The sequence below is a fragment of the Athene cunicularia genome (assembly GCF_003259725.1).
Source record: "Athene cunicularia isolate RWA chromosome 2 unlocalized genomic scaffold, athCun1 chr2_part1, whole genome shotgun sequence".
Classification (NCBI taxonomy): domain Eukaryota; kingdom Metazoa; phylum Chordata; class Aves; order Strigiformes; family Strigidae; genus Athene; species Athene cunicularia.
The window spans coordinates 6,764,215-6,785,938 of NW_020799095.1; the positions used below are offsets into that span (position 1 = coordinate 6,764,215).

Here is a 21,724-nt window from a genome sequence, read left to right on the forward strand (position 1 = left end):
CCTGGGGACGAAACCCAGAGAAGGTGTCTGTTGGCATCTGCTCAAACAGAGAGTGATGGGTGAAGAGGACCAGCCTTGGTACATACTTATTTTGCACCGGTGTCAGGGGGCATTGGCCAGACAGAGGGGTGCTGGCAAAGCAAGGAGTAGCTCACAGAGTCAAGTTGCACAGATCATTGCAAGTCTTGTAACTCCACAGAGTGAATCTCAGTTTCTTCATTTAGGTTAGCACAAGAAAGCAGGGGGACACAGTCAACTGGCCTAGCAACTGCCTCACCAGAGATAAATACAGTAAAAAAAGTTTAAGTTCTAGCTCTACTTTAGAATACAGTTGCAATCATTACTGCTTACCTATCTCTCTAGAGTTTTGTTGTGCCCTTCAACAAAAATAATATTCATCCAACCATTTGATTTCTCTTTGCAAATTGGGAATATAAACTCGCCAAAGACAACGAAATTTAATAGATTTTTTCCTTGTTTCCGGCTCACATCGTTAAGCTTGAGTGCAGCCCTTGCTGCCAGCTGAGTTCTGGCAGATAGGTTACATTTGAAAACTGAAGTTTCCAGGACTAAGCAGCAGCTGAAGAGGTGTGAATACTGAGATTTGGAATCAGGCACTAAATCTTTAGGAAGACGTTTCCCTTAACGATTGCCTATTTCTTTACTGGAGCAGTATGAGAGGCTGCAAACTTGATGCTGCTTCCTGGAGGCCAGGCACACAGCAGGTCCCCTGCCTGGCTGACCAAATCCCAGCAGAAGATCGTATAGGCTTGTTAAAGCTCAGCTAGATGACTTACCAGTCTCTTGTGTAGCTGTTAATCAGCTGCCTTTTTCAGTGGCCCATTACTTAGCTAGAAGAAGGAGTTGCATAGAGCCCAACAGCACAGGTACCAAAAGCAGACCTACTTGCTGAGTGTGCTCAGCAGTGCCTTAGTCTGTTTACTGAAATAAAACGACAAGAACCAGGGTGTGTACTGCCATCCCAAAACAGACTGTTGAAAGAGCACTAAGTATCCTAAAACAGATATAGTTTTGCTAATTCTGCATAATCTACGTAGATTTTGGAAGAATTGTTCTGTGAGTACCACACCTCTGTTGACAATTGAACATAACAGCAGTGAAATGCAGCCATTTATAGAGTTCTTCCAACATACCTCTGGCAAAAAGCTGTTGCATCTACAGCGTATTCATGTCAAGACCTCAACAAATTCTTCCCAGGATCTGTGAGCAGTGTGACACTGAGGCAGCACCAGTGCTGCAGTGTTCTCAGCTTTCCCTTCTTATTTAGCCTTTAGTGTCACCCAGCTGAAGCTGGAACTACATTTCTTTCCAACAGTGGCTTACTACTTTCCATGCAAATAAAGCAAAAGGACCAGCAACAAGAATTGGACATTAGGAAAAAAATTTTCACAGAAAGAGTGATCAAACAGTGGAATAGGCTTCCCAGGGAGGTGGTGGAGTCACCATCCCTGGAGGTGTTTAAGCATTGTTTAGATGAGATGTTGGGAGATACTTGTAAAGTAGGGCTGATGGTTGGACTCGATGATCTTAAGGGTCTTTTGCAACCTGAATGATTTTATGATTCTATGAATTAGCACTTCCCAATTCTGAGGTCTGAAACAGGGGTGCAGAAAATAATCTAATGGGTCAGGCACCTGCTTTCTTGAGTCATTTTGCTTCTTTCTGAGGAAGCTGTAAACATGCTGCTTCAAACCCAGTTATCAGTGTGGGGAGGAGTGTTTGTGTGTTTTACAGCATTAAGAACCTCCTTGCTTGGGCAGTTAGGAAAGGATACCTATTGCCTTTCTCCAGACAAGAGCCATGGGGCTGAGAAGGGACTGAAATGCTCGTGGTTCAAGAAAGGACAGGTGACAGATAAATAGTTTGTTCTGGGCTGCATCCAATAGCCTGATGTACATGTAGAGAACAGACAGTAAACATTTGCAATGCTTAAGGTATAATTTTCAGGCACTGCTTACTTCTCACACATCCCTATGTCCTACTCCTCTGACCTGGTAGTCTTTGTCCCTGGCTGCAGGAGATGCTCGACTTGTGCTTAGGAGTTGTCAACAACTTTACCTCCCAGCATCTGCTCAAGATCTTGTCTCAAGAAATAGCCATGCATTCTGGATTTGGTCAGAGTTTCTCAGCCTGCCCAGGAGCAGCAAGCCTATTCTGGCAAGTTATTATAAATCACCATTTTGGTCTCCACAGTGGATGGTCCATCCTTCCTCAACTGTTTCTATCCAGAGCCAGGGACAGTTGTAGATAGTAGCTGGTCTGAATCACTGGAACCAAGACAACAGAAGAACCACAATCTGAATAGGCTTGATCTAATCAATTAATATAAATTCATTTAAGCAGATAATTAAAACAAGTAATGAGAGAGTAATAGGAACTGCATTTCAGAATCCAGCTAGTGCATTTGAAATGCTTTTCAAAGTCTGAAACATGTACAGAGTGCCGATACTAGAGATATTGTAGTTAGCAAGGGGACGCTGTCTCTGATAGCTTGTCAGTGGGCAACTACTCAGAGGTCTTTCTGAATGCACCCTGCTGAGACCTGCCGGCCTCTCTCCCCGGTTCTGGGCAAGCTCAGACACATATTCCTGCCCCAGCTGGGAGTCGTTCCTCTCCAGAGCATCTGCAGCTCTGTGGAAGGACATTGTCACATACTGTCACCTCTGCATGCCTTCCCTTCCCAACATGCCACTGGAGTTAAGGCTTGAATGCTCCTCAGCATGTGGTCTCAAGCAAATCTGCTTGCCAAATCTGCTGGCAAGCTCTGTAGGGAGGGGACACACACACACCTGGGGATACTAAAATGAAGGAGAAGGAGGAAACCATTTCTTGCACCACTGTTCATTTCAACTTGGAAAACTTCTGAGTCTTTGTTTCTGGGGAATGAATCCAATTAAATTGAAATCTGGCAAGCCTACGAGGCATCCCCTCCTTTCAACAGAAGCCCTTTTCAGAGCGACATTAGCTGAGTAGGGGAAGGCTAAACAGACAGGAGCAGCAGCAAGTTGTTTCTAGCTGAATAACTGCAGCATTTCATATTCTGGTGCAGTCATTGAGAGGCGATCATTATTTCAGAAGCAAATACACGGGAACTAGAAAAGACTCCGATTTCTACTTTTGCAATCAGATGTGGCAACACCTCTGAAACTTTTTTTTACCCTGATTACCTAAAGGACACTGTATCAGAATTCAGAAAGATACAGTCAGTCTGCACCTTTTTGCTTGGAAAAGAAAAGCAGACATGGTTGACACTCCCAGTGTGATGTTGCTTAAGAGTACACCTCTCCAATGACCTAACATTCTCCCAAGCACTTTTGAGCACAGAAAAGACCCTGCTGATGAAAATAACTGTTTCTTGCTTGTATTGCTGCATAAAAACCACACCTGCAGAGCTGTCTGGGAAGCCAGAAAGGCTACCACAGGCTACCACTGTGATATACAGGCTACCCTGTATAGGTCCTTTTATTTCACCTACTGAACTCTGCACTGAGCTAAGTGACTTGAACCTTGTAACTGCCATTATTCATACCGATACCAGTGCAGGGCTAGAGCCTGTCATCCAGTTTTTGATTTTCAAACCACCAGAGACTGAGAATCAACCTCTTTCCTGGTCCTCATGGTTAAACATGCCAACCTGAACATGGCTGGAGTCCTTGCTAGCTGTAGCTTTTGCTCAAGATACAGGAGAGCTTTTGTTGCTTGGTATTTTCCCCGAGGAATCAACAAGTCATCTTTAACCTTCCATCTTTGCTAAAAAAACCTGTCTGAGCTATAGGTCTCAGTATATGAGATGCTTGAACACCTTTGTGGATCTTCTCTGCCCCTCTCCATTTTCTCCAGAGTTGTTTTCAAAATGAGACCAGCAAAATGGTATGCAATATGCAAAGGACAATCACTCAGTTATTCCCACCTTTCTATTTATATGCTTCAATCCTCCACTTACACCTTAAAAAATTGTGCTAGCAAGGGTTTTATCACAGCACTACATTAAAAATACTTGTTCAGTTGCTGGCTCAGTAGAGCCCCAGGAACCTTTCCAGGAGTGATGTGATTCAGCATCCACCAACTGTAGCCCAGGAACTGGCCTCTGTCAGGTGTATCTTGCTTCCCACCACAACCCATTACAAATCGTTGTGCATCACATTTTGTCAGCAGAGCAATTATACTCAATTTCAGACCGTTGATGGAAACACAGAGTGGTGTTGGCCTCGTACCAACACTTGCAAACCCCACTAGAAATAAAAGCAGTTGGATGACAATTCCCCACTGACAGGTAGTTTTTGAGCTGTCAGTTAGGCAGTCTGTAAGCCTCTTAACAGGTGTTTTAGTGATACTGCAAACTGCTCATTTCTTTGTGCTCTTCAGTACCATCCCCTGTGATTTCTGTAGGATCTCAGGAAATCAATAATGTGGGGTCGTCTCAGTGGGAATACAAATTAGACTTGAGGATTTGAGACAGGTGGTGGCAGGAGTGGGAGGGGAGGACTGTAAACTAATTTCTGGTTCAGCGTAGAAATATCTGCTTGTCCCCAGACACTGCCCACCCTACACTCATATGGGGCTTCCTTTGCCAGTCCTGCCTCTGTCCAGTTCTCTGACAACCTAAAAAACCCATTTCCCCACTGACCTGGCAGCTTGCGCTTTCCTCCCCTCCCCAGACCAGTCTCAGAAAAAGACTCCCATTTTGAGAGCTGCTAATGCCACAGACTGTGAAATGGCACCGAGAGTATGCTGACAGCTCGGTCGCCACCGAGCCATGCCATGGCAGTGGCTAGCTTCCAGTAGGCTGATACAACCAATGTACTGGGTCTTGACATGTAATTTCAAGCGGTGAACAAAAATTTCTCACCAAGGAAATGAGCTGAGTGAATACCGAACAGAGCTACCCACAGGTCAGTAGGCAAAGACACATTCAGTGCAAGTCTTTCCGAGTCAAACCATGCTTGTGATTAGTTATGAGGTACACCCACATGCAGTGATCAAAGAACTTATTCTCTGCATCTCTTGGCCTATCAAACCCACCAACTACATCAAACTCAAACTTCATCTTCCAGAGCTCCTGAGTTTAGCTCAATCCCTTCATTACCACCTCATTTTCTTTCCTTCTCTCTCTATTAATGAGAGCAGTCACATTTGTCTGATTCTTCAGCCAACACCTTTGACTTTCTCTATTGCAAACATCCTTTTTCTGACTACTCCCAGCTTCATTCTTGTGCACTAAATGCTCTCACATGATAATAAGCCAGTGCTTCTCTGGGAGATGACTGGTGCATGTGGGCTTCCTTGTTCTGGTGTATCCCACTGGTTTGCTCTCTTGCCACTTCACTTCTCATTTATTTGTCCTGGACACCTGTCATAACTTGTTTTTTCACCTCTACACCCTTTTGAGATGGCTCTGCTGCCAAACAGGTACACTGCTGGTGATTCAACCTCTGGATAAAACCATAACACGAAGGTCATTTAATGAGAATAACATGTCAGAGAGCACTGTTTTTCCATGGCGCCTTTTCCCTGATTTCTCTTAATGAAGGAGCTGATATTTCATTAACAACCCTTTGCCAAAGAACATGAGCTTCACCCTCACACTGGTAAATCCTAAAACAAAGGAGTAATCCAAACAGCCTACAGTAAGCCTGCTGCCAGATTAAGGGCTTTATGCTGAATTGAGTTCAAATTCCTCCTGGTGACAACACAATGAAACGCATTCGGTTTATTAGCATGAAAAGAATCATTGCTACTTCAGTATATCTTATCCCAGGAAGGGAACTCAGGCAGTCTGCTCTATTATGTTTGATAGCTGATATTAAACTCATCAGACCCAGTTGTAAACTCAGACGCATTTAGTAATACTCAGATATTAAAGGAGGCCTGACATTGTGAAATCTCTTATTCCTGTTTGATTTTCCGGGTAAGATGAGGAAGATAGCCTTCTCTCCAGTGCTCCCCAGTGCCCTGGCTGAAGTCAGATGTCTTAAGGGATGGGCCCTAATGGCATCAGAAACATGAGGTCAGCTGTGTCAGGCCTATCTGAATTTACAAAGGCTGGCAAGTTTATGGTGTTATTGGTACTTAAAAGACTTAATTGCTGTTTTGTTTGAAAGAGAACTTAAAACATTGACAAACGCCCATGGGAACAGTAGGGCTCTCTTCTATATTCAGAAATGTATCTCTTTTTCCGAGCTTCCTACCTGCTGAGGAGATGTATTTGTCCTCATTTACCAGGGTGGGCTTATAACTCTCTTCAAGGCATTCTAACTCTTCCCTTCTTTATCCTCTGCTCATCTGGAGTTTCCGCATCTCTCTCCGTGCATCCTATTCGCAGACATGTTTTTCTCATACATCTTCATCCACACCGTTCTTGGAAACATAACCATCTACTGAGTCTGGGGGTGGCCTGCATGGCCCAAGTGAAATGAAATAATTCTTCCCATGTGACCAGCAGCAGTGACTGAGAGTCACTACTCTGCCTGGACAGTCAGCAACTTCTGTGGTGCTTGCGCAGGGAAAGAAAAGTAGAAAGTTACAAATTCATGACAAATTCATTTATTTTCTAAAAGAGAATAAATGCCTAAAGCTCACCTCACCACCAAATGAGCTTTTGTCTTGCTTCCACAATGAGTGTTGAGGCTAGTCAGTTTTAATGGGTGTTTAAAGGCTAAACCAGGGGGCAACAGCACACAGCATTTGAGCACATGATGTACTGCTTTCTGGGCTCCACACCTGCAGGCTAGTCAATGCAAGCCCAGTTCCCACTGGGAGCACACATCTACCCAGCAGGACTGCTGTACCGGTTCCCAAAACAGAAGCCAGGATACAAGCAAATCCACTGCCGACACACAGAGCATAATTGGAAACCCTCAGCATAGCTGCTCGCTCATTAATCAAAACAGATTCATAATGTACCTGGCTCCTTCCGCCTGCTCCTAGTCTATAATTAGCAACTTGTGCGTAGGTAGTGGCACCAGCAAATTGCTTCCAGTCGTCAGTAACAGTAACTTGTATCTGCAAGAAGGATGTGACAAAGGCACAAGGAATAGGGATAAATGGCTACAATAATGCAGAAAGCCGTTAACACTAAACAGGAACAATAATCACATCTCAGTACAAGCTCGGCCTTACTTTATATGAGTCTCCATCACCTTGTCAGAAAAAAATGTTTTCCAGAAAGAGTGGTCAGACAGTGGAATAGGCTGCCCAGGGAGGGGCTGGAGTCACCATCCCTGGAGGTGTTTAAGGGTCATTTGGATGAGATGTTGGGGGCTATGGTGTAGGGGAGAACTTTGCAGAGTAGGGCTGAGGGTTGGACTCGATGATCCCAAGGGTCTTTTCCAACCTGAATGATTCTGTGATTCTGTAATTATGGACAGATGTTAGTGGCTGGGGAAGGCAGGCACCACACAGCAGTCAAGCAGGCTTCTTTTACACAGTAGCAGCACCGTTAAGGTTTTACCCTCTGGGTCCTCAGAAGAAAGACTGAAAACCACTGGGCTGGCCCTGAACAAGGGTGCCAGGGTGCAGAAACCCACTCCAGCTGGCTTGGGGCTGTCAGGCAGTGGTTCACCCCATCCTTATCATCTGAACCAGGTGCTTGAGTCTCCTTGCTCGGCGATCAGATGAAATTACACCACCTGTGCCATTGGCATTGCATTTCCCTTGATCATCTCCTTTCACTGACTCTGCAATGAGACTGCAGCAGAGGCAGCATCATGTTCTGCCACAGGGGTGCTGTCAGTGGTAGCACTGCCCATGCGAGGTCCCACATTCATCTCACCATAACACCCGCAGTCCTTAACAGGTGGAGATGGGATCAAGACTCTTCTTTTGGCCTAAGACCCTGTTGTTACTCATCCCTACCAGGTCCTGCCACCATGAACCTGAGACATGGTCCACACAAGGACATTTATGGCTTTTCTAGTTAGTGCTGCACAGGGAATAATTTCTTCCTGCTCTCGGGTAGCTTTAAATGAGTTAGTGCTCTGCCATGGAGAAACGGAAATGTTCATAGGTGTGAGAATGCCACTCGTAATTCATGGGAATTGTCATTAAATCAACACATCCTCAGGTAAAAAAAAAAAAAAAAAAAAAAAAGTAAAATCTGTCTCGTCTTTTTGATTGCAAATGAATATATTGAAAGTGTGCCTCATTCTCTTTGAGAAATCAAAGCTTGTTTGATTGAAGCTCATTTTCTCACAATCAGCTGATGCAGCTCACACTTGAGACATTTTAAAATTCTTTTTACTTTTCTAGAAAAAAAGACATAAATCCTGAAGAAAAGTATCTTTCTGCAAAGTCATCTGTCCAGGCTTGTAGTCTGTTACATTTTTTGCTGCCAAACTTCAGATTAATAAGATGAAAAATTGTGCATTTTCTGAGATGACAATAACAGGATGACCTTTCTCCTGTGTCTTCTGACTATAAGCACAGTAATAAAAAAGGTGTTTTGATGGCAAACAGTTAGATTCAGGTGCTGATAATACTAAAATACTGTAGATTTATTTTGTAAGAATAATGCCTAAATCATGCTTCCCATTTCTCATATAACCTTCCAGATATTTCATTATGTGGCAAGAATTTTGAAAACCTGTTCCTTCTTTTGGTAGCTGAAAACTCAATGCTTTTTCTGACTTATCTTTCTGCTGTTTTGCTTTGCAGAGTCTCTTTAGCTGAAATGGTATTTTTATCTTGCTGTTTAATGCTTGATGCCTGCCTTTCTTCCTAGGAAGAATTCTTGTTTGCATTTATTTCAAAAGTTCAGAACTAAATTAAAATGTAGGGAACACTTGGAAAGTGTAAAGGAAAAGTTCAGGTCTTAAAAAAGGAAAAGAAAGTGAGAGGAGGGGATGTGACAGAAATATAGTTCAGGTGTCATTTAAGAGGGAGATATTAATAAATAAATAGGAAACATAACCATTGATCCAAAGTTTCTGAATATTAGTACCTATAAAATTTACACCTGTCAGGAGTTTGGAGAGAGAATTTTCTGAAATGTTACAGGGATGTGGATATTCAGTACACCAAATTTGCTCATGGGAAAGCTTCTTAGAGTCAAACAAATACAGAGAGAAAGAGAGAAAAAAAGAGTTTGTTTTCTTATGAAAACATTGGAGCCCCAAATGTTTCATTAAGAGTTACCAGATACTCCCGGAGAGGAGAAGCTGAAAGAGAAGCTGCACCAGAGAGACTTGTCAGATTAGTGTCTAGTGACAAAATGTGTGATGTGGAAAGAGAGAGAGAGAGAAACAAACGCTTATAGTCACAAATCAACACTTGCCAGAGTTTTCTGTTGGTTCAGGTTAAACTACACCACAAATGTGCATCCTTTAGAGCTGAAAATGTAAAAAGCAGACATTGTTTGTTAATCAAATCTTAGAAAATTGTGAAATCATGATTGACAAGGCAGTAGGTATTGTCTCCAGCCGCGAACATCCTGTAATGTAAACAGACATAACCTTTTAAGGTATTCATTGATGTAGGGGACCATATAGAACTAGGGACAATAAGCTAATTATGACTATACATCTTATATATATCTTATAGGTAGTCAAAGAATATAGTCACGTAACCACATAGCTTAGAGAAAATAATTAATAGAAGAGGACACCAGTTTCTCTTCCCTGAACGAGGCCCTCTCTCAAGGTATCAATTATAGGGAACAAGAATCTGAAAATAGGACGACACCCGTTACAAGGCGGTCCATAAATCTCAAAATGGTTAGCAATTAGCTCACGACACCCATTACAAGGAGGTCCATAAATCTCCTTAGCAATTAGTTCAGACTGATAAGAGCACTGCAAGCTTGCAGGATCACCACAAAGGGTGAAAGGTACACCATGGGGAGGACATTCATGCTAAGCTCGCCCACAACAAGGCAGATTGCACATGAGCCAGAAGAGGGGACAGGAGCTGGTCATAAGAGGAAGACATCGGCCTTCATCCCCACGACCACCAGAAGGCAGAGAAAGACCCCCTAGCAACAAGACAACGCACGCGCAGAATACAGCAGGGAGTGATACGTGTACCGGAAAAGAGACTGTATAAAAATCCGCTATGAGTTTGAGAAAGTTGCAAGCCGTTGGTGGAGCGGAGACTCCCCGGCCGCCCAGCGCTGTTCTGCTCATTCATCGCTTGCTAAATAAACGACCTTATGAGTCAATTGGACTGGCTTGCTGATTTACTTAAGGCCCTCTATAACAAAAAGAGTGACATTAAGGGAGCGCCTTAATTTCAGCCAGTGTGGGCTGTGTGTTCCCAAAAAAAACACATTTTCTGCCATCTACCTGTGTGGGGACTTATTTTGATTTATGGACAAGTGCTGCTTTAGATCATTTTCCAGCATTAAGAAGGAACTAGTTACAGATGCATCTGTTCCCACCGATGCTGCTCACTTGGGAGTTCCCGCTGTCATACCATCAAACACTACAGTTTATTAGAGTAGCAGGGGAAAAAAAAATCAGCAGGTGATGCACGGCCCTGCAGCCCAGCCAGGTGAGACCAACAAAGGGAGCTATAACCCACCTGAGACAGGTGGCCTGCTCTCCAGGACTTGGCTGCATTTTACATTTGGTCAAATTATGAACACAAATGAAAAGAGGGAGATCAATCTCTGTTTATAGGACTCTTTATATAAATTTTAATTACATCTAATTTATCTTTTGATAATATAAATCTATATTAATTTTGTTCAACTGATTGGACCACCAGGCTGTGGCACTGTTGAGATTTCCTGTGGTTGGAGGTCTTCTCAGATCTCTGAATCCCTGTTGCTTCAAAGTGGGGCTTCAAGCTCTGAAGACCTACCTGTGTTTTATGAGCAAAATGTCCCTGTGCTGTGTTTCACTTGGCACTACAGAGCAGTGTTCCCTCTCCCTTGGCAACGGTGCAGCAGCGGGGCTGGCACCCAGAGCTAAGCAGATGTTTAAATGCTTGATGGATTTAGAGCTCATTTTGCCTCCTTTCATTTGGGCCTTTCAGCTATATACTGCTCAAAGTAATGCACGTCCGTTCAATATGGTGGATAATAATCTAAGGAGACATCAGAAAGGGCACAATGCTAAAAAGTAACCTCTGAAAAGCCCGTATGCACTGACCCAGTGATGTGGATTGGATTTTCCATACATCGGTAATTAACAAGTATTACATTCAGTATAACTTTAATTATCTCAGTGATATACAATAATCGATTTTTCTGCCACATCATGTTGAAAACAACTTCAATATTTAACAACTGTGAAAATGTACTTTTTCTCCAAAGAGGTGGCAGGCACACAGCAGTGTTGCTTTCTCTCTTTACTTTATTCTTGTGGTCTTTTCCACAAATGCCTGGGTGTCTCTTAGGTATTGCTTTTTAATCATCTACCCTCATTACATGTAGTGTTTGCTCCTTTTTTATTTTATAGCACAAAGCCAGAAAGAAGGCAATTAAAATTCAATAATGTTGCAGCGCTTAGACACTCATTAAGTAGTCATTAGGTAGTCTGGAGACTCATTGTCTTCATGAGAGTTGTTTCCTCCTCTGTGAATCTCCTCACCACAGTATTAACTCGAAACAGCAAGCGGGATGTGAGTGTGAATCCGGAAGGGTTCATGAGCCTCCTGGTCCAGGCACAAGTGCTCCGTGGCCTCCTGGACACCCACCACCTCAGCTGCAGCAAACCCCTGGGGCTCTCCCACCAGCATCAGGGAGATGCCCAGGACTGGGCTTCCCTGGCTACTCCCGGTTCTGCTGTGCTCCCTGCCTGGGACCGATGCACCCTGGCAGAGATTACCGTCCTCCTCAGGTGATATAAGGACCACTACAGTGCCCTTGTTTAGGCTGGCTTGAACAGCACCCCCTCCCAGAAACACAGCCCCCCCACTTGCTAAAACAGCATGCAGAAGGATGTACTTCTCAGCATGAATAATTGGCAAAATCAGGCCTCTGGGGAGTCAGGAGCATCCACTGTCAGCATCAGGGGCCAAGCTCCTGCTAGAAGAGCATTCAAAATGAGCAAGCTTCATTTTGAGGTGGGAGAAAACTCACCAGCAGAGATAGGATGGCAAGAATACGGCATTGACTGTCAGACGCATAAAAGCATCAGTAAAATAATGCTCACACTCAAAACTGTCTTACAAAACAAGAGAAGCAGCCTCTCTCAATTATAAGGATTGCCTCTGGACAATAAACAACAGCATCTGTTCTCCAAACACAGCATCTTGGGTTTGCTCTGCTTTCTGCCCCTGAGTAGGCAGGGAGGACAGAGGACAAAACAACTGAGAGATAGTTCAAGCCAGGAAAGCTCCACAGCAGTTCTAAGGAGCATTTTGCTGGAGCTCACTGAGTCCAGAAGGAGCAAACTTCAATGCATTATTTAAGACTACCCTCACAGCCTTGACCCTTTAGAGATACAAATCAATATAGCGGCCTCTGCCAGAAAAAGGAAGCTTCAGTATGAACAAAACTAAAATAGAATTAATATTAGAGATGCTGAGGAGAAATAATACAGCCTAAGGGAATATCCGCATGCCATGGTACAATAAGGCAGTCCCTGAGGGGTCAGCAGATAGCAATGGAAGGAGCAGAGCAATTCACAAATTCCCAGCTTGTTCGTAGCACTCAGTCATCTCTGGGGCATAAAGCTCTGGCACAGAATCACCTCGCTGATAGTTCATCACCTGCACAATTGCTTGCACAGCCACAGACTCATACTTCATGAAATAACGGGTTTCTGTATTAAAGCTCATTTCACTTCTCACTAAACATTGCATCGTTCTTTACGCCTTGCCTTCCTCCGGTACCTACAACCTGGCACGATGTCAGGCGAGGAGCAAGAGGAGCACTCCGCTTTGTAGGCTGCCTGTTGCATTTTGCTACACATGCTCAGGCTACTTCTCTGAGACAGCTTCTACTCATCTTCCTACCCGGTACTTCAGCGGGGAGGTCTCAGAGGTCAGGATTACCTTGGGGCTGTTTATACAGGCCTGGTGCTGATCATGGCTTCTGGGTTTTTTTTCCCCTCAAGATACATAGAGCTGTGCATTTACCTACTTCTAAGAATTTTTCTGAGTGGTTGGCAGACATTTTTTTTATCAAGAGGGAAAAGTATTCTTGAAGGTTTGGTGATGTGCTGTGCATAAGGATATATAGAGATACCTATATGTGTATATATGTGTGTGTGTGCATGTATGTGTAGATGTAGAGATAGGCAGATAGACATGGTAGATTCACAATTCATTTCCCTATAAATATATTTATAATATACATATAAAGAGGTATAACCATCGCAGGCTCCCTAAAACAGACTGCAGACTCTAAATGCGAAAATATATCAATACACATGACAGTTAATTAGTAGAAAGGAGTAACCTACTCCCCTTCCATTTGCCATTTTTCCTTGGTAATATTATTTCTTGTTGTTTGCACACCACTGCTTTTGTACTTTAATAACAGCCATGTATTAATGAAGATGGAAACACCAAGCTCATTTTATCCGTGGGATGATAGTCGCAGTGTGTGCATTCCTGGCCCATTGCAAAACACCGGGAATCCCTGGCCACATCTCATCAAGTGGAATGGATAAATATTCACCCAGGGGGTGTACTTTTAAACCAGCTGACTAATAGTCTGTTTTCCTCAACTGATTTCTCTGCTGGGAAGTTTATTCCCATGACCTGGTTTCTGCTCCCTGACCTGCTGGGGTAGTGACCAACTACACAGTGTGGGAATACTGAAAATCAGGTGGCTGTAGCTAACCATTTCTGAACTCAAGACTGAAACCTGTCTGCAGAGCTAACATGGCAAGTTATCTGTAAATAATTACCTTTGCAGCCATGATGGACATATTACAATACAGATACAAGAAAGCTGGACCCACAGTTACATGAAAGCAGAAGCATTTGCACGTCTTCTCTTGCTCTGACCGCTGGATTGAGTTCAAGGTTTCCTGCTAGGATTTCACTCCTAGCCTCATTCCAGATATTTCAGTGACTTTCAGAAAACCGTTCACTCTCCCTTGATTCTCCCAACCATAAAAATGTGACAAAAATAGATAGGACTGGGTGTGAAAATTATGTATATGAGGAGAAGGTGTAAGAGGGAGGAACCTACAACCCTTTTCTTCCTATTCCAATCCTCCCCCACCCCCTGTCCCTGACAAGTCTATCCATAAATACATTTACCTTTGCTGTTCCCAGCTCTTATGTACATATACCCAGCACATCTGGGTAGAGTTATTATCAAGGCAGCCATATTCCTGAGCAGTAATGATCATCAGCCAAATCAGCAGCTGGGGACTGTATTTTCATGAGACTTCTGCTTACTACCAGTAATCATATGCAGACAACTTTCTGCTGCACCTCTCTCTCTCCTGAAAACAACAGTTTTCAGAGGAGACACACTAAAGGATTTTCAGCTTATGATGTGTTGCAAACACATATCACATATGAAATATGAAATCAAGCATACCTACATGCCTATTCCTATCTCCAAATGAATCTCCTGTTTGAGCATTTCTTCTCTTGCCCAGTAAAGACCTTCATATAATACCGGTTGCACCTGTAGTGCACTGAAAGGTCAGTCTTGGAGTTATCTGTAAGCCTACTTTGCTGCCTCATACCTTTTTCCCACCTGTGTATCTGCTTGATGTTCCATCACCCCAGTTACGTGTGGACTTGGAGAGCCAGCAGTGGTTTTGGGTGAGCTCTGGCCATGTCAGCTACAGGTTTGTGGTTTGGGCCCGAGGGCATCACCAGGCAGCACCCAGAGAGCCAGGTCCTGTAGGAAGGATGGTCCTTTCCTGCAGGCAGGATTCTCAGACACTGAAAACATCCAATTCATTTTATAGAGAGGGCACTCTGATGCCCTCTAGGGATTATCTGGCAGGCCAGTCACCTCTGAGAAAGGTGTTTGCCTGTGACAAATATAATCTGTCTGCCTCCCAATCCAGCTGTGCACAAGGTGTTGACAGTTCTTATCAAAACACTCAAATGTGGTGTTTTTTTTTTTCCTTTATAGTTCAAGCACCTTTTAACCAGGCTCAAGGCCCCAAAGCATTAAATAATTACCTCACTTCCTTTGTTTGCAATATCTCCTCATCAAGTAATAAAGCTTGCAGCATTCTTACAAGAGTCAATAAAAAAACAGCAAGATTGCCTGATGCTTGTGAAGCTTTTAGTACAAAAATGTAGATCAAAAGGGACCTTTTATGAAGCCCCATCCACAGCAATCTAATGTCTTTACATTTATTTCCGCATATTTACTTCCAGCAGGTCTGTTGCTTTTTTATTGTAAGATCTTTTATACTAACATACCTCCTTCTTCCTTTTAAATTTCCATTAATGACCACCAGGATGGGATTTTGCTTGGAATGAACTTGCTTGTATTTCATTTATGTTTTCACATATGAAATGCATTTCATATGTAAAAGACAGGGACTTAGTCTTTTCTTCATCTTAAGCTCTTTCTCCCAAGAAAACAGAATAAAACTGAAAATTAAAATGTATCTTATACAAGATTTGATCTTTTAAGAAGAGATTTTTGGGGGGTTTTATGGCAAGTCATTGTGTTTATCTAGTAGATAATGTAATGAATTTGATCTGTTTCTCTCCTTCCATCAAGGCCTTATTAGGTTAGAAAAGGATCTGTACTGCTCTCTCTGTAGATTGACCTGTTCATAGAAGAGTAAGGTGTGTTAAAAGCCTGACTGGGCTTGACTATTGCTTTATGATTAGTGACTGCTCTTGCTTTCTTGAGGCTTTTTGCATTTCTAAGGATCTATTGATCTCTAAGGATTCAGTACCATACCTTTTTGTCAATTCAAAATTGACTACTCTCTTTTTATATTAAACTTGATTACAGAAAAATAATTAATCTGATAAACATATATATAGATTATCAGCACAGCATCTCAATAAATGCTATTATCTTTAATGCTCATACCACTGTACCAAATGCAGCTACCCTAAGCTCAGCAGATAGAGTCTATCTGCCACTATGGCACCAGCCTCTCTGCCCCAGGGTGTGTAAGATGTTCTCTGTCACAATTTTTGATTCATGTGTCTGTTGGGATTCTAGAGGACTTTCTGCAAGAGAACGGCCGTGTGAGCAATCCTGCGTGAGAACAAGACTGGTAAGAGCCTCAGATGAACAAGAATGCGATAAGGATGTGACCCTGAATGAGGGGGGAGAAACGACGAGACAAACAACCCCCAGAAGGGTTTGGGATGGAAGAGGAAGTTACACAAGGCAGGAAGCCTGGCAAGGCTGACGTGGCACTTTTTATCCAATTGTAAGAAGGTTTAAAGCGCGGGCTAAGTTAACTGTCCAATCCTGAGGACTTGTACTGCATGTTACTCACGTGTGCGGGAGAACAGTATAAAAGGGCTTTCTTAGTTGTAATAAACGGGCATTGCTTGATCACACTGGTCATGTGCGTGCTCAGCTCTCCCGCAATGTGTCTACAAACATTTTTATAAAAACTTAATCAATCTATTTAGTCTAAAATATTCAGGATCAGTGGATTTTTAGCCAGTGGTGACCTCAAAAGAAGATCTGATAGGAGACGTGTTTGTGTTTGTGCACACATCTATAACACAATAAAGGTTTATGATAATGGTATCACACAAAACAAGAACAGTGTGTGATATACATTATCAAGAAAATACTAACATGATGAGAATATTTAATTGTTATATGTTGGAAAATAGAAAAATATGGCAATTGTCTGAAAAAATTATTGTAACTTCTGTATACCCCCATGCCCATCTCTACATGCCTGATGATAGCATAAAAAATCCCCACTGAAGGCTACTTACATTGCAGCTGCATAAGTGCAGGAGAATACTGAGGCCTTTAAACACAACCCAAAAGCCAGCTACAGAACTCCTGATGCATACCCTCCCCCAGGTTATGGAAAAAAGAGTGACAGAAGACAAATTCAAGTTCTGGTGGGGATAGACCTCATATTCTCTATAATAGGAGCCAGTCCTGGTCTAGATAATGCAATTTCAAACCCAGCAATTTGCTGAGAATTTTGGAAGGGACGAAATCTGAACAATGTAGGGTTTTATTAGAAAACGTAAGTAGAGACAAAGGCCTCTAATGCAACCCTAACACCTTTCTGAAGTGACTCTCAAAAGAAACAGTGATGTAAGAATTTCTGTTAAATACATGGGATTTATTTCTGCTCTTACTACAGTTCAATGACAAAAAGCTTCCTGCTGAGTTTAATATGTATGCCACATCGCCTAATTGTGGTATGATTGATGGAAAATGCAAAAACAAAGCATAGTATAAAGGATATACACAGTAAAGTGGTAACCTCCAGATCCTCACATGACTTGAAGGTCATATCCTGCAGAGAGAAGAAAACAACTGAAGTAACTGTAAAGGTTGCTGTGATTTCTTCTTCGTGTGCAACAAGCAAAAGTACTGCTCATCAGGGAGCAACCATTTCACTGAAGGTAATTTGCATGGCTAAACCATGTTTTCCAGGCTTTAAGGATTGCTCTTTAATGATCTCCCTAGTGCTTGACTGCCTTGGAGAGCCTGACCCATTCCTATGTAGCATTTTTTTCTTGCATGCTGCATGAAAAAAGTCTGAAAGGTGTTCATCATTAATAAAAAGGAATTGACTGCTTCCAGAGGTTGTTTTTGAAGTTTTTATGATAAATCACTTTGAATCACAGCCAGAGGTAAGTGCAGTAGTCAAGATTATCTCCCTCTGATGTTATTCTCAGCATGTGTTAGTTATTGTTTGCTTTGTGAACATTTTAGTTCCTGGAACATCCAAGCACTCCTCCTATATCTTGGACTTTAGCACTTCTGTTTTTAAATGGTCTTAAATCAAGTCATGTGCAAAAAATATGGAACACAAACACAACATTGAGAAAGATGGGGAGTGTAAGTACAAGAAGACATAACAGCAAAGAGACTGAAACCTGACGGAGAATCTGTGCTTCAAACTGTCTCTCCATCTATGGGATCTGAAACACCTCATAGTAGAAAAAAAACCCTCATGTCTCCCTACCTCAGTGAACATCACAGTGGATTTTAGCATCTGGTTTGTAACTCAAAAGCTGAAATCAGTCATGCCAGAATCTCCTATTACTTTGAGTTGGAAGTATAACGACACATCTTTTGTAGGTGAGCATGCCCTTTGTTTCCGCACTTTGTGTTATTGCTGAGACAGATTAACATGACTCTACTTATCTTTCCCTTCGAGTCTCTTAAAGCATGTCACAAAAATGGATCGGTAGCACTGCTTAATTTACTATCAATACCACCATCCTTAGCTGTAAATAACTCATCTCAGGTCAAAGTGCAATGTTTTTTGATATTTGTATTATGCATTTATTTTAACTTACTTACTTGAGTCTCTGAGTCCTTTAAGAGTTGTGGCACAAAACCAGGAAACATAAGGGTTATGATAATGGCTCGATGCCTAAAATTAACTTGGTCCATGATTTATTTGAGATTCCTTTACAGATTGTACCACTTTGTTATCCTTTAGTGTTTTACACAGATGGATGAAGGAGCTCAGAATGCAGAATAAAGAAGGAAGAAGTAGATGGGAAATATCAAGTATATAATCAGAGCACAATATACAGTTGAAATCAGCAAAAGTGTTGACGCATATGAAGAAGGGAATATAAACACTAACAAAAAAACATTGACAGCAACCATGTGCAAACAAACAAACAAACAAAAATCAGTTTATTGTTTCATCTGTGTACAATGTATTTGATCCAAAACTCTCGGAAGTCACAGTAAGGATTCCTATCTAACACAGTGAGCTACAGCTCGGGCCTTGAGTCTCTGTCTCTATACATACACATACATACAGTGTATGGCCAGACATCTTTCTGCCTCTATGGATATACACACCTATCTCTGTGTATTTTTACATATATATATACACATATGCAGGTGTTTTCACAGTTCCTTTGAAAGTCATACAGATTAAATGCAATCCTTTTGAACAATAAATAATGACAAGACAATTAGAGGCTGAGTAGCTGTATATGTGTGTGTGTGTGTTCAAGGATAAATCTGACAAAGTACAAAAAATATGGGCTTAAATGTCATGGGCACCAGTTAGCACAGGAATCAACAGCAGCTGGAGTCTAATTCTGCACCATTTCCATCAGAGGCAGCTTTGCCAGTGATGCCCTGCGTGCAGGACTGACACCTGGCCAAGACCCAGAAGGAATTATTTCTTTATGCCTTAAGTGGTGAAAAAAAAGGAACTCTGGTTTACCCACATGTTTATGTACTACGCTACCTTATGTTTATGTGCTACGCTAGTAGTACCTCCTGTATTTGCTTGCTGGCCTGAAGAAGGCAGCTCAGCACCTTCACACCTCCTTGCGATTTCCAACGCTGTTATTGACACGCATTTTACAGCTGAAGACATGATGCTGAAGCCTGTAACTGCTCCTCAAAGTAGAGAAGCTGATCCACTTCAAAGCAGTCACTTGCTCTAGACACCAGTTTCTCCAGACGTCTCCTTATCTCCTCCTCACTGGCATTCTGCTGTCTCGCTTGCTTGAGATACCCGTACACGGCCTCAAATACCTCCACTCCCAGCTTCCCAATGGCAGATCTGGGCATAAATATTACATAAAGGTCAAGCAAAAAAGTTAATTCACATTACATATTAATATAAGCAATAACTAGTACTGATATTTTCTAAATGCTGTAGCTACCTTTGATTAAAATGATATAATGATACACCTTATTTGTCTGATAGTACAAGAAACTAAAATTTCCTGGGGAATTTCTCTATGATTCTTTGCTATACAAAGAGTCCAGGAGTAAAAACCTGGCCATAGTAAAGTCATAGAAAGCATGGCCATTGTCATTGTTACAAACCAAGATTGCTTTTCATGCTGAATCTGACATACCATTTTATCTGCAGCAAGCCCTGTATACACACAGGTATTATTGCCTCTGGATTGCATCAAAACCAAAAGGAGCAAACCCAGCCAGCCACACACCAGGGGCATTTTATGTAAACAAACACATTTCAGGATTCATTGCTTTATTTTAGCTTCAATCAAATAACAAGGAAAGCATTGGTCAAGCTCAGCATCAACTAACTGACAGTTTTTTCTTTTCCTACAACACTCTCTTTTTATCAGAAGACGGATCCTTAATTCAGTGACAAAGAATACACTCACAGGACCTTAATGTTGATTTATAAAGATCCATTTGCAAACTGCAAGACAATGAACAAGCACTTCTTTTTCAAAAAGGAAACATCTTTAAATTCATGTATCAAAAGCCACAGGTAATAAATTTTTCCACTCTGTGATGGGTTCATAGTATTTTGATGAAAATATCAGAGTAATTTTCCTTCAGCATATCAGAAACTATCTGCACACATTTGCCACAGGATTTGTGTTGTTTTCTTCCAATAAACTTTTTTATGTTAGAGCAGTTGAGATTCAGTTGTCTTTTAGTGTCAGACTTGCACATTTTAGGGGTGATGATGCCCTTCACTTAGAAAGTGAGCTGGACTAATTGGGATCACCTTACAGAAACATCGGCAATTTGCATTTAAAAATGTCTTATTTTGGTTTGGTAAAGTTACAGTAAGCAACTTTTGCTCACACCAGCATTTTGCTAGGATTTCAAGAGTATTTACATGGGAAAAACATTCCCTTTTCAGGAAATCCATCATGGCATGAAAACCTCTTCAATAAAGCTTCTCAGCATATCTGACAAGGGTTCCCTGACAAATTTTTCTTCCATACTAAAATAAACTAATGGTATCTGAGACTTCAATGCTCTCACATATTTCTCAAGCATTACACATATTGTGTCTCCAGCATGTTAAAACATCTGATGCCTTAACACTTTGCTTGGTGGTAAATCTTTTAGACAAAAAGGAGGTCTAGGAAGTGAACCGTATGATATCCCAAAATTTCAACCTGAATATCTGCGCTCACGCTCCCTTTTCACTGAGTCTCTGTCACACACTGATTTCTACAAATCTAGACTATGGAAAACTGAGAGGATTGCCCCCAGAGTTGTCCCAGGATGGGAACTGCCTCATTTATCACTGCAGCAGTGAGCTGCCTATTATTTATAAAGGACTAGCATGCCTTTACAGTATTTACTGTCTATACTGTCTCTGATGGGGGCTTTGAGCTGCTCCCCACTTCCGCACACAGCTACGCGTCTGACACCAGGGCAAGGCCAACTGTTCTAACTCGAATACCATAAGTCACCGAAAGGGTAGCATCCTGTTAATACTGAGGAATAACATCATTATAATGATATTGCAGACAGTAAAATTTCCACTTTATGTAAATTTCTCCATTCTTAGAAAAAACGTTATGAAGAATTTTACTCTGTTGTTTCTCAGACCTCATTCAACATGAAAGCATAGTTCTCTCAGTAATACAGAACCATTTTATTAGCATAGTAGAGACTTCTGAAAAATCCTGTTGTTATACATAGTACAACCTACTGCTGGTAAAAATGGACAGTAGATCTAATATGGTATTTTTGCCTGAAGGATATCCTAGATGACTGCTCTGATGTCACAAGAGGGAAACACGTCTCACATCCCTCCTGCTCTCTGCTTTGCCGCAGCTCAGTCATGCCCAGCTGTGATCCTCCCTTCGGCTACACATTACCCCTCCTGCTGGCTCCTGACACGGGGGTGCATCGGGAACTCAGGGCAGAGAAAGCCAAGATCCAGGATCAGAAGCCACAGAGTCA

General features: G+C 42.0%; 1 protein-coding gene across 4 annotated transcripts in view; it reads right to left on the minus strand.

The window, feature by feature from the left end:
• The window catches only part of NEK11 (NIMA related kinase 11), a 124,586-nt gene that overhangs the window by 13,414 nt on the left and 89,448 nt on the right, over positions 1-21,724 (minus strand). For 2 of the 4 annotated variants that reach the window (XM_026843181.1, XM_026843183.1), the window contains exon 16: positions 18,458-19,598. The exons of 1 other annotated variant lie outside the window; for it this stretch is intronic. In XM_026843181.1, the coding sequence (XP_026698982.1) occupies positions 19,394-19,598 (205 nt within the window). In that variant the 3' untranslated portion in view covers positions 18,458-19,393. Of the gene's footprint in view, positions 1-18,457; positions 19,599-21,724 lie in introns of those variants that run through there. One more of the 4 variants, XM_026843185.1, reaches the window with a different exon arrangement.